Source organism: Loxodonta africana, chromosome 20, assembly GCF_030014295.1.
Source record: "Loxodonta africana isolate mLoxAfr1 chromosome 20, mLoxAfr1.hap2, whole genome shotgun sequence".
NCBI classification, from domain to species: Eukaryota; Metazoa; Chordata; class Mammalia; order Proboscidea; family Elephantidae; genus Loxodonta; species Loxodonta africana.
In genome coordinates this window covers 11,228,498-11,242,663 of record NC_087361.1, presented here as the reverse complement: position 1 = coordinate 11,242,663, position 14,166 = coordinate 11,228,498, and the positions used below count along the sequence as shown (strand labels likewise).

At 39.6% G+C, this 14,166-nt stretch overlaps 1 protein-coding gene across 1 annotated transcript in view; it reads left to right on the top strand.

The window, feature by feature from the left end:
- Window positions 1–14,166, top strand: part of ZPLD1 (zona pellucida like domain containing 1) — a 49,202-nt gene that overhangs the window by 24,339 nt on the left and 10,697 nt on the right. The window contains exons 6-8 of the mRNA XM_003418970.4: window positions 853–933; window positions 4,157–4,328; window positions 5,789–5,897. Of these exons, the coding sequence (XP_003419018.3) occupies window positions 853–933; window positions 4,157–4,328; window positions 5,789–5,897 (362 nt within the window). The remainder of the gene's footprint in view (window positions 1–852; window positions 934–4,156; window positions 4,329–5,788; window positions 5,898–14,166) is intronic.

Genomic DNA, 14,166 nt, shown 5'->3' with positions numbered 1-14,166 from the left:
AAAGACATGTTTGTAAATGTTTTATTTTGCATTTCTTTCTGCATTGTTCTTTACATTCTGCATCCTGAAGAAATTGGTATAGTCTAGAAATGTGGTTCTATTTTACCTTTTCCCTTTCTTTTTTCCTGGTATACTGTCTTTGGAAATATATGATTCCTTGACTTTTTTTTTTTTTTTTTCACTTAATACAGAATTGTTTTTCTTTTTCTTGGTAATCACATCCTATTGGTTACACTCTATTTTTGATAACACCCAGGGTTAGCATGAGGTCGAGTGTAAACGGAAGCATACTCAGGCCTTGTGGATGAAGGCTGAGTGTTTGCCTTGGTGCTTTCTTCTACCTAAATCCAGTGTCTGTATTGTACTCCAACATTCCCTCCACTGATTGTGGCATAATTTACAGTATAATTTATGTCCCAAACTCCTTTGCTGTATTTAGAACTCTGACATTCCCTGTCTTCTGTTAGAGACAGTAAACTTCTAGAAACAAAAGGTTATTGTTGGCAGTGAACCTAAGCATCAATGTAGCTCACTTTGGGGTTTTGTTTTTTTCAAACTTTGACCATTTGGTTGCTTTGTATGGAAATATCTTAATGCTGCTAGCTAGCACAAGTATCTTTGAGGCATTCCTCTTAACTCCACTCGATGTGGGGATGGCAGTTCTTTGTTGCAGACTTTTAAACACCTTGAGGTTAGGAAAAAGTTCTAATAAACAAGAAGGCTCTGCAAATAGCAGCTAATATAAAACTGTACTTCCTGTCGTAAGGGGTTTGTCAATATTTATTTCCTTGGGTTATTAACTAACACCCAAAAGTAGATTCTCATCTAGATTATGCTTACCCCCTTGTGCAGATGGAATGTCTTAATGGATTATTGCTACACCACGCCATCGGGGAACCCAAATGACGGTATACGGTATGATCTCTTCCTTAGGTATGTGGCTAAATCTCGTATAGACACCAAAGACCAAGTTACAATTCATTGAAATGGAAAATCTAAGTCAGAAAAACAAACGAGAGGACACTTCTATAGCTTTTGAATTTAAAGTTTTACACTTTGAACTTTTAGTCCTTATAAAGCCGGAAGTATTTTTTTTTTTTATAAAGGTCAAGAACAATTTTCAACTCAAAATCCTCATAATGTTATTGCTGAATGAGAGTTGCAAGCAAGTTAGTTCCATCAAAGAGGTTTTATTCATGTTTTGGAGGTGCGGGGAGATTTCCCTGTCTTAGGAAAAGCGTGGTTAGGGTATTGTCAATAAGAGAAGGGTAGTAGGAGATCACTACCTATCTGCAGCTAGACCATCTCATCAGATGTCAAGAGGAGAGTAAAGTCAAGTAATGATCTGGGTAATTTAGACCCCAAAAGGCTTTTGTTCATTTATCCATATTTAATATGAACATATAATATGCCTACTACTCCTTTTCTATCAGAACCAATAACTTCAAATTCATTCCCCAACAGCCAGTGACAGAGTGAATGTAATCTACATTGGGGGAAAAGGAGACATTGATCATAAAAACATTCAATCATCCCAGTCCCCTTGCAGCATTTTTTATCTGGCAGTAGAATAGACAGAAGAGTAAAGCAATGGCTTCTAATCATGCTTATGAAATGCACTTGGCTCGGTTGGCTCAGTTAACTGCAGCTTATTGACACATGATGGGAATAATATGATGGGAAACCAAAAGAATGGGTTTCATTGGCTGACCAAGGTTAAGATGATGTTCAGAGGGTATGGTCAAGCTCACACTCATATCCTATTGCTGGAAGTGTTAATTTTGGCAGCATTTCTGGGAAAAAATGTCAAGATGTGTCAGAAGCTTTAAAAGATTTCATATTCTCTGATTCCATGTTTGCAAGTTTGGAAGCATATTCTAAAATACAATGCTCTAGTCTATCAGTGATGTTTAGAACAGTAAAACCTGGGAGCAAACTGGATATCAGCAAGGACAAGATGGCTAGAGGGATCACACTGACGCTACAATCATATAAAGTTACTTAAAAAAAAAAAAACCCACCAAACCCACTGTTGTTGGGTGGATTCTGACACATAGTAACCCTGTAGGACAGGGTAGAATTGCCCCACAGGGTTTCCAGGGAGCGGCTGGTGGATTTGAACTGCCCATCTTTTGGTTAGCAGTGATAGCACTTAACCACTATGCCACCATGGCTCCATAAAGTTACTTATAAAGTTGAAAAAAAAAATCATTAAAATACAAAGCGAATGACTCATCATACACAATTGTATGTGCAATAGGCCTTATTTATATAAAATACAGACAGAAATAAAAAAATTAAAAAACCCATTGCATTGGTCAAATCTCTGCAAAAGACCTCTTTGAAGATTTAAAAAGCAAAGATGTCACTTTGAAGACCAAGGTGCACCTGACCCAAGCCATGGGTTGTCTCCTATGCGTGCAAAAGCTGGACAATAAATAGGGAAGACAGAAGAATTGATGCCTTTGAATTATGGTGTTGGTGAAGAATATTGAATATACCATGGACGGCCAAAAGAATGAACAAATCTGTCTTGGAAGAAGTACAGCGAGAATGCTCCTTAGTGGAGAGGATGGAGAGACTATGTCTCATATACTTTGGACAAGTTATAAGAAGGAATCAGTCCCTGGAGAAGGGCATCATGCTTGATAAAATAGAGAGTCCACGAAAAAGACTCTGCATGAGATGGATTGACACAGTAGCTGCACCAAATGGGCTGAAGCATAACAACGATTGTGAGGATGGCACAGGACCGGGCAGCATTTCTTTCTGTTGTACGTGGGGTCACTATGGGTCAGAACCACTAGACGGTGCTAACAACGAACAGACAGAAGAGACTATAAGGAAATACGTTGAAAGGTCCACAGTGGTTATTTATGTAGCATTGTGGATCATTTTGTTTGGATGTTTTTCTTATTTTCTGAAGTGTCACAATGATCACACATTGATAACCTGGAATATGATCACGGTGGTGTCCTACTTCTGAAGCTTCTCATTTTTCTTATTGGAAACTATAGAGAATAAAATGGGGAGCTAAAAAATTTCTCCAAACTCCACTTTCAGTGAAAGTAGGATAAAAGGAAAACCTAGAAATTCCAAAATTTGTGAGAGTGTTAACAAAAGCAGTTCAGATCAGCATGAAGTAGGGCTTCAACTTTGTCGATGTAGAACAACCCTTATGGAGGGCAATGTGGCACTATCCGTTGGATCCTCCAGAGACCTTCTACAAATAACCCTGCACACGTTCAAAACAGTTTATGTACAGGCTGTTTATTATTGCACTGTTTGTAGAAAGCAAAGACTCAAAACAATCCAAGGGTACATGAATAGGGAACATCTGCACAGTGGAATACTATGGAGCTGTGGAAAAGATTGAGGAGGCTCTCTAAACATTGAAATGGAAAAATCTCTAAGATACTTCGCTAAATTAAAAAAAAAGGCAAGTTACAAAATAGTGTAGCTAGTATGCTATCCTTTGTTTAAAAGGGGCAACAATAAGAAGATATTCCTTCTGCATACATTGACATACACCCTGGGAGGGTAAAATAATTAACGTGATCACCTCTTGCAGGGATTGTATGTATATGTGGAATAGATGTGAACAAGGGCAAAGATGGGAGTGACTGAGGCTTTTTACTATATATATATTTATATATATGTAATTGTTTAGATTTTTAAACTATATGAAAATCTAATTCCTATAAAATTTTACGGCAATGTTATAATCAGAAGAGACCCCTGGGGGTGCAGAGGTTGAAAAGTGCTGGACTGCTAACGGAAAGGTCGGTGGCTCGAACCCACCATCCACTCTGCAGGAGGAAGATGTGGCTGTCTTTTCCCGTAAAGATGTACAGCCTGGGAAACCCTGTGGGGCAGTTCTGCCGTGAGCTATACGGTCGCTATGAGTCAGAGTCGACTCGACCGCCCGCAGTGGGTTTGATTATAATCACAAATGTTTCTGTTTCGATTTGACAGTCTACGTCACTCTTGCCATCTCTATTGAGTTGGTGTATGCTCTTATAAGCGTTTGTAAGGCGGTATGGTTTTGTTAGCTGTTCCTATAATGGAGTTCCCTTAGTACGGCAGACATGAATATACAAGCCCAGCAGTTTGGTGCTTTCCAGTGATGTCCTGTTTTCACCTCCCTAAAACGCAGCTGCGACAAAGATCCTCAGACCACCGTCATTGAAAACGGCCGAAGCCAGCAGGGCCGGTTTTCATTTGAAGTGTTCCGATTTGTGAAACACAAGAACCAGAAAACGTCCACCGTCTTCCTGCACTGTGTCACGAAGCTCTGCAGAGCCGACGACTGCCCCCTCCTCATGCCAGTATGTTTTTGCAACTTTGTTTTAAACTGTGGAATTGATGTAATCTGAAGGGTTATCAAATGTTAGCAATCAATTTCTATATATTGTGTAGCATCAGGTCAAACAACTTGAAACAGGATTTACTCACTCATCCAGTAAACATCTATTGTATACCTACTTCATGCCAAGCATTTTACTGGGGCTGCAGGGCTGAAGCATGCATGTATTCTGAATTAATTTAGTTTATACTTTAGGAGCATGAGATAGTCATGGAAGAAAATAAGATAAAAAATTTATGGTGCAAAGACATACATATATATGGAGATTATATGTATGTGTGTGTGTATTATCTCCATTGTGAGGGAGATGGGGGAGAACTTGGGAGGATTGGTAGAAGGGATTAACCTTGAGCTGTGACTTTGAAGATGGATGAACACAAAGGGACAAAATTAAAGGTATGAAGGACACTCTATGTCCAAGTCACAAACATGTAAAACAGGCTGGTTAGGGAACTTCCATTCCTTCAGTAAGGCTGGAGCACAGTAGGGAATGATGGGAAGAGGGTTACAGGTTGGTGACAGAAAGGTAGATTGGGGCCAGATGATCCAGGAACCCCTCAGAATCTCTCTGCGCTAAAAGCTATGAAAGATGTAGATCTAGATTGCAAACCAAAACCAAAAACCAGACTTGTTGCCATTGAGTCAATCCCAGGTCATAGTGACCCCATGTGTTACAGAATAGACTGCTCCATGGGGTTTTCTTAGCTGAACCTTAGCAGAAGCATTGGCAGGCCTTTCTTCCATGGGTGGGTTTGAACCACCAACTTTTAGGTAAGCGGCCAATTGCAAACCATTTGCACCACCTAGGGACCTGCAGCTGCGCACAGCCAACATTAAAATGCAGATCCATTTATCAGTGTACAGAAAACAAATTCTATTTCTGACAGGCCCCCTTGGGGTCACATCAATATTGACCTGAGAAAAATGCAAGCATGGTTTTATAAAATTGGAAATAACTTTAATATGTTTGTTTATTCTAGATGCATGTATAAATGGGGAGATATCTCTTCACATTCATTGATTACTTTGGTCCTAACCAGCCAGCTATACAGATTGGGTTAAATGGACAGTCCACATTACCTTGGCCCTGTGCTGACTAACATTTCAGGGAAGGATTTATTAAAGGCTGGAGAGAAATAAAAGTAGAAAAATTTGATAAACACAGCTCTTTTTCAGGAGAGCCATTGAGCTATGTAAATTAATGAGGCAAAGCACCACGAAAGCAAGAGGAAATAAGAAATGTAGCCCAAGCCAGGATAGGAAACACAGTAGCAATTGTATGCAAAGTAATTAAACGCACAGAAGGAAATTAATAAAATTAAACACGTGGTATCCCTTCCGAAAGAATCTGCTTTCCAAATGGCCATAAAGAAACAGTTTTGTGCAGGTGTGGAATTTCATTTGTTTTCATTAACACCTCAGATTTGCGGCCACAGAGAAAGGAGAGATGCGGGGAGGAGGACAACCTGGAGCCCTCAGAGCACTTCTGGAAACGCGGTCCTCTCCGCTGGTCCCATCATTACCCGGAGTGGTAGGAGCGCTTCTCCTTTCCTGTGTACTAATAGACTTTCCAGAATGGCTTGCTGCTTGACTTCTCACGGGAACTAAAAGGTGTTCTTAAACAGCACTAATTCAACTGTGAGACAGGATAAGCTGCAGCAGCTTTAATTTTACAATGGTTTCCTATTTATTCAATTTTCACACAAAGAGCAATAGCCTCTTTTCACATTTTTCTCTCTTTCTCTCTCACTCTCTCTCTTTCTCACACACACACCTATACGCAGCAAAGGTTATATTTCATTTCACCCTCCGATCCAATCTTCGCCCTCCCCTGCCCCTGTAAGCTGGCCTTTGTGGGTCAACCAGCACGCTTGCTGTCTAGTTTCTGGTTGGTTTGGGTCAATGGGTGACTTTGTCAGGAGATGGGAAGGCACTGAAGAGTGAAATTCACTCATCTCATGCCAGACAGCTCTCCACAGAACTCCTGTCTTTGGGTTCTGGAAACCTCACCTTAGCCCTTAGTTCAGGCAACTCAACATTTTCTTGTGAGTTCCCTACATCTTTGTAAATAGCTCCTTTATTAACCAAACCACTTCCCATTGAGCCGATTCCAACTCGCGGTGACCCATGTGTGTCACAGTAGAACTGTGTTCCGTAGGGTTTTCAATGGCTAATTTAATGGCTAATTTCCTAAGTGGGTCAGCAGGCCTTTCTTCTGAGGAGGCTTTAGGGTGGACTCAGACCTCCAATCCTTTGGTAACAACCGAGCATGCTAACCATTTACACCACCCAGGGACTCCCCTTCTTTAAACTCTCCTTAAGCTCAGCTTAAGTACCATTTGTTTTCTCCCAAGACCCTGAACACTACACACCACCATCCAGTCCACTCATTCAGTATGCTCATAAATTGACACGATCTAGTGGACACAGCTGTTTAGACACACATGTTCTTGTGTACACAGATATTTTGCATGCATGTTTACATGCACACACACACACACACACGCATACATACACACACACTCCTAAAGTATATTGCTTTAACTCAGTGTGGACCCGGAGACCTCCAGAGCCGGTTGGAAAAAACCACACGTTGTTCAGTGTAAACAGCACTGAAGCTGAAGCCAGGAAGCTGGTTCTGTTCTCAGCTTTCATCTTAACAGCCACAAGACTTGGAATTTTACTTCGCTTCTCTGGACAAATGTTTCTTCATTTTTAAAATAAGGGATTTAAAAACATAGCCTGAATGTTATAACTCCGTAGTTCTAAATGTGTTTTTAAAAATGCAAAAATTATGTTTGGATTGTATGCTAATAATATTTTTTTCTATTTTATAATAACAGTAAGGCTGTTATTATTTTTCAGTTAGATTGTCTTTATCTTTTTCCTCATACCTCCCATACCATTAGGAAAAAAAAAAAAAAATCCAAACCCATTGCTGTAGAGTCCATTCCAACTCATAGCGACCCTATAGGACAGTAGAACTGCCTAATAGGGTTTCCAAGGCTGTAAATCTTCATGGAAGCAGATCACATCTTTCTGCTGGGGAGCAGCTGGTGGGTTCAAACCGCTGATCTTTTGGTTAACAGCCGAGCACTTTAACCACTGCACCACCAAGGCTTCTTTCCCATTCCATAGTGAAAAGAAAGTTTTGCCCACAATAAGTAAATAATTAAGCAAAAAATGTTTTTGGCCTGAAAAAATCCAAACAACTGCTTCTAATCATAAAAACAAACTAACATCAGTTTTAAATAATGTAGAAATAGATTAAAATACGAGATTTTAAACTTAGTTCATCCTCCTTGGGGACTTAAGTCATACTTTGAATGGTTTGGAAATGACTGGTTTGTGTTTGTGAAAGATCCAATACTTCTGCCTTTCTAACTGTCAGAAACAGCTCATAGAATTACACTGGATGAAAACTCAGCTCTTGTTGCCAATAATTAGGAGTGTTTTGGGTACAGTAAAAACGTTTTTATTTCTGTGGTGCATATCTACAGTCAGTTTGCTATAAAGACAGAACGTTGAACAACGTATCTCTGGCCATCTTGAGCAGATGGCTTTTCCTCCTTAGTAACTTCCTTGTTTTCTTTTCACCTATGCCAAACCAAATTTAAATATTACAAATTTTAAAGAATTTGCTAGAGTAAATAATTAAAGAAATTACTAAGAACTCCAAATCCCAGTTACCAAGTAGAAGTGTTTAATTCTACATTACTAGAGAGCTGTCCAGGTTCATAGGCTTCACCCATACCGTGTTCAGTTGCCTGAAATATCTATGCTATAACCTTAAAGAGGTAATACAATGTACGTCATGCTTGCGTTTCTTCCTTTGCAATGTTTGACCTTTTTCTACCTCAAGAATGACACCTTATTCCTCAATACACTGACCTTGTGCTTTAGTTACGTTAGCCTCTCAGCCAGCAAAACCCTCAACGGAGCGTGTTCACACCTTCCAGACACCCTTGATTTCTCTGTTTCTCGCTGTCTTTGGCTTTATTATTATTATTATTTTAAATAATTATTGGTAAGTAGCAGTAGGAGGGCCTTCACTTTTTGGTGATCTTGGTTTCCTCGCTACTTGTTGTTGTGTTGTTGTCTGGGGCTGTCAGTTTGATTCTGATTCATAGTGACTCCATGTGACTGAGTAGAGCTAGAACTGCCCCATAGAGTTTTTTGGGCTTTAATCTTCAACAAGGTAGATTGCCAGGTCTTTTCTCCTGAAGAGCCACTGAGTGGGTTTGACTCAACCTCTTAGCAGCTGAGCGCTTCACACTTGCATCACTAGCACTCCTGCCTAACTATTTAGAGGGCCATATATAACAATCTTACATTATAGTACTATTCCATCCACACCAAAAATTGTTTCAAATCCCACATAAACACAACATGATAGTAAAAATGCCGACTAAAGCACAGGGACATTTGCTCTCTGCATTTGTGATAGCAACTTCTATACCCATGGGTCAAAAGAAAAAAATAAATATTTTTCTTCAGGGGGTTGACCTGGACTTGGATCTTTGCTTCTTGATCCTTGTGCACAAGCCACAACAATAATACAGAAACATAAACAAAAGAAAACCAGCAGTTAAAACAAACAGAAATGTTACAATATAACAGCCTTTCCTGAAGTGCGATTCTTGGAGCAATAGTCCCTCAAAATGCTCTTCAGATGGGTTCCACGAATCAAATATGATAAGGAAATACTTTCCATATATGGGTATGTTAAAGGCAGCCCTGAGAGATCTTGCAGTTTTTAATAAAAGGCAGTTTATCTTTTTTGAGCTTCACATTTCCTAAAATTATTTGACTACAGCAGTACCATTTTGCTGTATAAACCAAATCCATCGATTCTGACTCATAGCGAGCCTATAGGTAGAGTAAAACAGCCCCATAAGGTTTCCAAGGCTGTAATCCTTATGGAAGCAGACTGCCACATCTTTTTCCCACTGGGGCTGCTGGTGGGTTCGAATTACAGACCTTTTGGTTGGCAGCCGAGCACTTAACCACTGTGCCACCAGAGCTCCTTTTTTGCTCTGTAATACTTATTAATATCCTGTGTTTTCCATAGAATTCACGCTCGGCCTCGTTTATCTAGCAATATGGCATTTACCTCCATTTTACAGATGAGGACACAGCCTCAGAGAGGTCCAGTGACTGGCTGGAAGCCATGCCAGTAGACGAAGGTGGAGCTGTGCAGTGTGGTGTTTAAGCATGCTGACTCTGGAGTGGTCTTCTGGGTTCAAATCCCTGATAGGCCAGTTACTATTTGTATGACTTTGGGCAACGTACATGACTTTTCCATACCTCAGCTCTTCGTCCTACGAAACGGGAATAGTAACAGTTCCAACATCTACAGGTTACTGTTAGGGTTAAACCAGGTGATCTGTTGAGCACTTGGAATAGCTCCTGGCCATTGAAAACACTTAATACTGGCCATTAATACTGTAAGTACTTTAATCCAGTCTTTGTCACTTGTAGTTGAGAGGCTAGAGTTCAAGAAATAATTTAATACTAAGTTGAACCATATGAAATTGTCAGTATATAACCAGTTCTGACCTATGAAACAGGCAAGTTCACATGGTCCAGCGTAATACAATATGAGGAGATTTCCAGAACTCAGTAAGTCATATTCATCCACATGCAAACTCCATGTACGTATAATGTCCAAAACGATAACCAGGGCTACACTCTTTCCTTAGCTTCACTTTGTTTTTACCTTAGCTTAGCTAGAATTTCTCTCTCCAGGTCCCTGTGGCCAATTTTAAAGACACCAGTCCAATTTCAGGCTTGATTTGCTCTCTTCCAAGCTCTGTAATACTTGGAACCTTTGCTCTGTTTACTCATTGAACCACCTCTTTCCCCTAGACATCTGACTGATGTCACATCCAATAAGTTGTTCAACCTAGAAACATCTGCTTTTGTTTTTGTTGTTGTTGGTTGGTTCATGTGTATGTTAAGTGAAATCAAATCCATTGTGTTTATTTTTACTCAACATTCTTAATCCTTTTGTTAATTTGGGGACAGTTTTCACATTCCAAAATCCAAAAGCCTCGAAATTCCTAAAGTGTTCTTCATTAAAACTCTCAAACACTGCAACTAATGCTTAAACTACCCAGGTTAGGGGAAGAATTCATCAAGGGATGCAGTTCTGAAAATTTAAATAGGCAAACACTGAAAAAGCAATAGCACTTAGTTGTCCTGTTGACATAAATTCCTACAGAGAAACCCAAGCCAAACCAGTATCATTGAGCTTTGTGAACAGTTGGTAATTCATTAACTGTATTTGACAGGCACTCCATTAGCAAAACTGGGATAAAATAAACAGGCCATGGTCTCTGCCCTCAGGGATCTCAGAGTCCAGAGGTAGAGACAATTAACAAACAACACAGGGAAAGTAAGACGTTTGTAGGTTCTTAACTTGAAGTATATGGTCCATTTCACCACGTACATAGTTAAGGGTAGTTTTTAATAGTTTGCTTGTGCTAAGAAAGGACAAATATTCTTTCTGCATATATTGTTGGTAATTATTTTCTGTTTCAAATACTTATATGAGAGGAAAGCAGAAATTGAAAATTTATCTGCCGTTATCTGGCTTTCAAACAGCTGTGGTATTGCTGCTCTCGCCTTCCTCCCGTGGACTCTCAGCTAGCTGTATGCATTTTTGGAGAGCCCACTGTCATGGGCTGAACTGATAACTAAGACGCCCACCAAGTATAGTATTCCAATCTGTTCTTCCTCTGATTCCAGAAGACTTCGTTTGCTTCTTCTAGCACATGATGCGTATGTTGAGAGCAAGTGGATGTGAGGGAAAAACAGAAGTGTGTGGTGACAAATACCTGGAAAATGTCTACCTCCCTTTTCTAGGCTAGACAGTGCTTTGGTTTTTTTTTTTTTTTAATTTCAATTGTTGTAATGAAACATCTTTTACCAAAGCCTTCTACAACAAAGAGATTTTTATTGTGACATATCAGAAAACAAAAATGGGAAACTGGCCGCAAGCGCTCAGGCTATAAAGAGAACAAAATCCAAAGAAGCACAATCTATAAGTGCTTTTTCTTTTTTAATTAAAAAAAAAATTTATTGTGCTTTAAGTGAAAGTTCACAAATCAAGTCAGTCTCTCACACAAAACCTATATACACCTTACTACATACTCCCAATTGCTCTCCCCCAATGACACAGCCCGCTCTCTCCCTCCACTCTCTTTTTTCCTGTCCATTCTGCCAGCTTCTAACCCCCTCTACCCTCTCATCTCTCCTCCAGACAGAACATGCCAACATAGTCTCAAGTGTCCACCTGATCCAAGAAGCTCAATCCTCACCAGCATCCCTCTCCATCCCATTGTCCAGTCCAATCCCTGTCTGAAGAGTTGGATTTGGGAATGGTTCCGATTCTGGGCCAACTGAAGGTCTGGGGGCCATCACCACTGGGGTCTTTCTAATCTCAGTCAGACCATTAAATCTGGTCTTTTTATGAGAATTTGGGGTCTGCATCCCACTGCTCTCCTACTCCCTCAGAGGCTCTCTGTTGTGTTTCCTGCCAGGGCAGTCATTGGTTGAGCTGGGCACCATCTAGTTCTTCTGGTCTCAGGCTGATGTAGTCTCTTGTTTATGTGGCCCTTTCTGTCTCTTGGGCTCATAATTACCTTGTGTCTTTGGTGTTCTTCATTCTCCTTTGGTCCAAGTAGGCTGAGACCAATTGATGCATCTTAGATGGCTGCTTGCTAACATTTAAGACCCCAGACTTCACTCTCCAAAGTGGGATGCAGAATGTTTTCTTAATAAATTTTATTATGCCAATTGACTTAGATGTCCCCTGAAACCATGGTCCCCAAATCCCCACCTCTGCTACGCTGGCCTTCGAAGCATTCAGTTTATTCAGGAAACTTCTTTGCTTTTGGTTTAGTCCATTTGTGCTGACCTTGCCTGTATTGTATGTTGTCTTTCCCTTCACCTAAAATAGTTCTTAAAAAAAACCACTATCTAATTAGTGAATACTCCTCTCCTACCCTCCCTCCCCTCTCTCGTAACCATCAAAGAATATTTTCTTCTCTGTCTAAACTAGTTCTCGAGTTCTTATAATAGTGGCCTTATACAATGTTTGTCCTTTTGCAACTGACTAATTTCACTCAGCATAATGCCTTCCAGGTTCCTCCATTTTATGAAATGTTTCACAGATTCATCACTGTTCTTTACTGATGTGTAGTATTCCATTGTGTGAATATACCATAATTTATTTATCCATTCATCCATTGATGGGCACCTTGCTTGCTTCCATCTTTTTGCTATTGTAAACAGGCTACAATGAACATGGGTGTGCATATATCTGTTCGTGTAAAGGCTCTTATTTCTCTAGGATATATTCCAAAGAGTGGGATTGCTGAATCATATGGTAGTCCTATTTCTAGCTTTTTAAGGAAGTACCAAATCGATTTCCAAAGTGGCTGTCCATTTTACATTTCCACCAGCAGTGTATAAGTGTTCCACTCGCTCCACAACCTCTCCAACATTGATTATTTTGTGTTTTTTGGATTAATGCCAGCCTTTTTTTGTTGTTGTTGGAGTGAGATGGAATCTCATTGTAGTTTTGATTTGCATTTCTCTAATGGCTAATGACCATGAGCATTTCCTCATGTATCTGTTAGCTACCTGAATGTCTTCTTTAGTGAAGTGTCTGTTTATATCTTTTGCCCATTTTTTAAATGGGTTATTTGTCTTTTTGTAGTTGAGTTTTTGTAGTATTATGTAGATTTAAGAGATCAGGTACTGATCAGAAACGTCATAGCTAAAAACTTTTTCCCAGTCTGTAGGTAATCTTTTTACTCTTTTGCTGAAGTCTTTGGACGAGCATAGGTGTTTAATTTTTAGGCGCTCCCAGTTATCTACTTTTTCTTCTGCATTGTTAGTAATGTTTTGTATACTGTTTATGCCATGTATTAGGGCTCCTAATGTTGTCCCTATTTTTTCTTCTATGATTTTTACTGTTTTAGATTTTATACTTAGGTCGTTGATCCATTTTGAGTTCATTTCTGTGCATGGTGTGCGGTGTGGGTCTTGTTGCAAGCTTTTGCCGATGGATATCCAGTTATGCCAGCATCAGTTGTTAAAAAGACTGTTTTTTTTTTTTTTTTCCCATTTAAGTGCTTTGGGGCCTTTGTCAAATATCAACTGCTCATATGTGGATGGATTTATGTCTGGATTCTCAATTCTGCTCCATTGGTCTATGTATCTGTAGTTGTACCAGTACCAGGCTGTTTTGACTACCATGGCAGTGTAATAGGTTCTAAAATCAGGTAGAGTGAGGCCTCCCACTTTGTTCATCTTATTTAGTAATGCTTTACTTACCCAGGGCCTCTTTCCCTTCTGTATGAAGTTGGTGATTTGTTTCTCCATCTCATTAAAAAATGTTGTTGGAATTTGGATCAGAATTGCGTTAAACCTATAGATCTCGTTTGGTAGAATAGACATTTTTACAATGTTATATCTTCCTATTCATGAGCAAGGTATGTTTTTCCACTTACGTAGGTCTCTTGGTTTCTTGTAGAACTGTTTTGTAGTTTTCTTTATAAGTCTTTTATATCTCTGGTAAGATTTATTCCTAAGTATTTTATCTTCTTGGGGCTACTGTAAATGGCATTGATTTAGTGATATCCTCTTCGATGTTCTTTTTGTTGATGTAGAGGGATCCAGCTGATTTTTGTATGTTTATCTTGTATCCTGATACTCTGCTGAACTCTTCTATTAGTTTCAGTAGTTTTCTTGAGGATTCCTTAGGATTTTCTGTGTATAAGGACATGTCG